Source organism: Stegastes partitus, unplaced genomic scaffold (assembly GCF_000690725.1).
Source record: "Stegastes partitus isolate 25-593 unplaced genomic scaffold, Stegastes_partitus-1.0.2 Scaffold1092, whole genome shotgun sequence".
In the NCBI taxonomy this organism is placed as follows: Eukaryota; Metazoa; Chordata; class Actinopteri; family Pomacentridae; genus Stegastes; species Stegastes partitus.
The window spans coordinates 31508-33954 of NW_007578823.1; the positions used below are offsets into that span (position 1 = coordinate 31508).

Below are 2447 nucleotides of genomic sequence, written 5' to 3' on the forward strand. Positions count from 1 at the left end.
ATGTCCACGTTTGTCTTCTGCCTGGCTCCCCCAAGATGTTCTGTCTGGAATGCTAGCTTCCTGCTCAGCCTTTGGAACATCCGCCATAGTGGCCAGTTTGCCTGCCTTCATGCAGCAGCACTACTAATGACACAATGCTAACCTGATGATGAATACTTTGCACTGTGATACAAACCATAATAACACATTTGCCAGGAAAAAAACTTTTTATGTGAAAGATCAACACCAGGAAAGGCATCAAGCTGAATCGGGCTGATACTTGAAAGTACGCTGAAGTGAAAATAAACTCCAGTCCAAACAAGTAGGACCACAGCAGTGTGGCTCGGTTTGTCCATCATCTGCTGTGGCTAAAGTGGAGAAACCTGTGTTGAAGGAACAGTTTTGTTCTCTGTGTGTCTGCATCCAGAAATACTTACAGTATAAACAATAATGGTTTGGTTAAAACCAAACGCCTCTTGTGTTTTGTTGCTGGATATAATGTTGACAAACAGCCACTCGTACTGCGTCCGCATCGCCCGACGAGACATCTCTGAGATCGCTGTATTGTTTTCGATGAAATATAACTCTATTTCTTTATCTGAAATTTAAAAGAAAACATAACCGTGAGGTTTCTTAGCAGATCAACAATAAACAAATGCATGTGATGGCATCTGATGGTCTGTGTTCACGTGACCAGAACATGTTAGGGGCTCACCAGAGTGCAAGACAGACTTGAAGGAGATGTTGCAGCTCTGAGTGTCGAAGGGGAATTTATAAACGGTCAACCTGCAGGTGCTGACCACCACCTGGTCGTTCCTATATTCAGTAAAGCCGTGAAACTTGATCTTAAGGTAGGGACTTGGAGAGGATTTGTCCTTTTCTATCCTGTATGAGAACAAATGAGAGCAAATACACACATTATGGCAAAACACATACATTTCATATTAAATCTCACATAGTGTAGCATCTGTGTCATACACGTTTCTTTAAATATTCCAAAAATGTCCACATGATATTAAAATACATCAATAAATCACTTGTTCCAACACTTTAGGAAATATTTTGAACATATAAGGCAATAATGGCTTCATGTTTTTACTCTACGTACAGGGAACAGAGGGTGACAAATGAGCATTTTGGAAGCACTCACTGCAGCACAAGAAAAAACACTGACAGTGTGTGTGTGAAATGTGGATTTATAGCTATTTGCACTACACACTATTGTACATTAACAACACATTCGGATAAATATTTTAAAAATGCTTCAGTTTCGGCATTCTTGAACAACCACAAAATGCTAATAATATACAAAAAACTCACATCTCTTCAATGATTATATCTGGCATCCACAAATATTNTTAATTTACACTTACATTTCTGAGTTTAATTGATTTAAGTTAAATTTAAGGTCACTTTACTCCATGAAATTTGCCTGAAACTACATTTTTCTTCACATAGAGATCAAGTTGCCTCCCTGTACTACTTTAAACTGGAGCAACTTGATTTTTTAAAAACGTAAAAACTTGTGATCATTAGTAATTATTATATTATATTAATTCTGATAGTTTCTGCATTCATTTTTGGTGCAAATGTCTTTATGTGAAGGAAAACACAAATTCAGGCGCAATGAGTAAATTCAGCTTTTTATTTCAAAGTAAAAGTCCTTCGCTATTGTTGGAGTTTTTATTATTGGGGGAAATGTCCCGGTTAAGGGTGACGTATCCCCTGAAAATCTGTGCACATGCTTAGATACTAAATGTTTATATAGAATAACCAATCAGATAACCTGAAACACAGCAGGCATTAAGAAAACATGCACCATATTGTCACAGACAAGCATGACTATAACTCAAGTCTACATACAGCTACACTTCCAGTACATTACATTTATAAACTTACTTTAATTTTAACATTTTATTTGTGAATTTAAAAGATGAATTAAATATTAGACTTGTGGCATAGGCTAATATTGAGTATATTTGTTATATATATAATAAATAGCACTGTGTTAATTCAAGAGGAGATGCAGAAATCTAATTTTCTCTCAGAACACTTAAACTACAACACGTTGAAAGGACATTATGGAACTTTTGCCCAGTGATGCAAAGAACTGATTGCCTACCAGAGCATCAATAAATAAAAAGACTATACTAATTTCCGAAATGTTATTGAAGCGAACTCGACAGTGCAGTAAAAACAAGAAGCAGCGTCAGATAAGGACGTTGCCTAGATTGGGCCAATTTAGTGCAAGATCAGTTGCTACCAACATACGAACAAGGCTAAGGTGGTTGTTTGAGGGTATAATCCATGTCTGTGCATCACAATAATAAAAATATGATTTGAAAAACGTTTGGAAACATCCTCACCTATAGGCGTGGTTCTGATGATGCATTACAGCTCAGCAAGCATATCTGCATGGTGCTTATATGAGGCATCAATGGGACGTGTTTCATGTTTTGTTTTTTTTT

At 36.7% G+C, this 2447-nt stretch overlaps 1 protein-coding gene across 1 annotated transcript in view; it reads right to left on the minus strand.

Moving 5' to 3' along the window:
* Positions 1–1330, minus strand: part of LOC103367829 (5-hydroxytryptamine receptor 3A-like) — a 21058-nt gene extending 19728 nt beyond the window's left edge. Inside the window, exons 1-3 of the mRNA XM_008295983.1 lie at positions 1300–1330; positions 695–864; positions 417–577 (exon numbers count right to left, since the gene is read on the minus strand). Coding sequence (XP_008294205.1) covers positions 417–577; positions 695–864; positions 1300–1325 — 357 coding nt within the window. The 5' untranslated portion in view covers positions 1326–1330. The remainder of the gene's footprint in view (positions 1–416; positions 578–694; positions 865–1299) is intronic.
* Positions 1331–2447: the final 1117 nt, after the last annotated feature.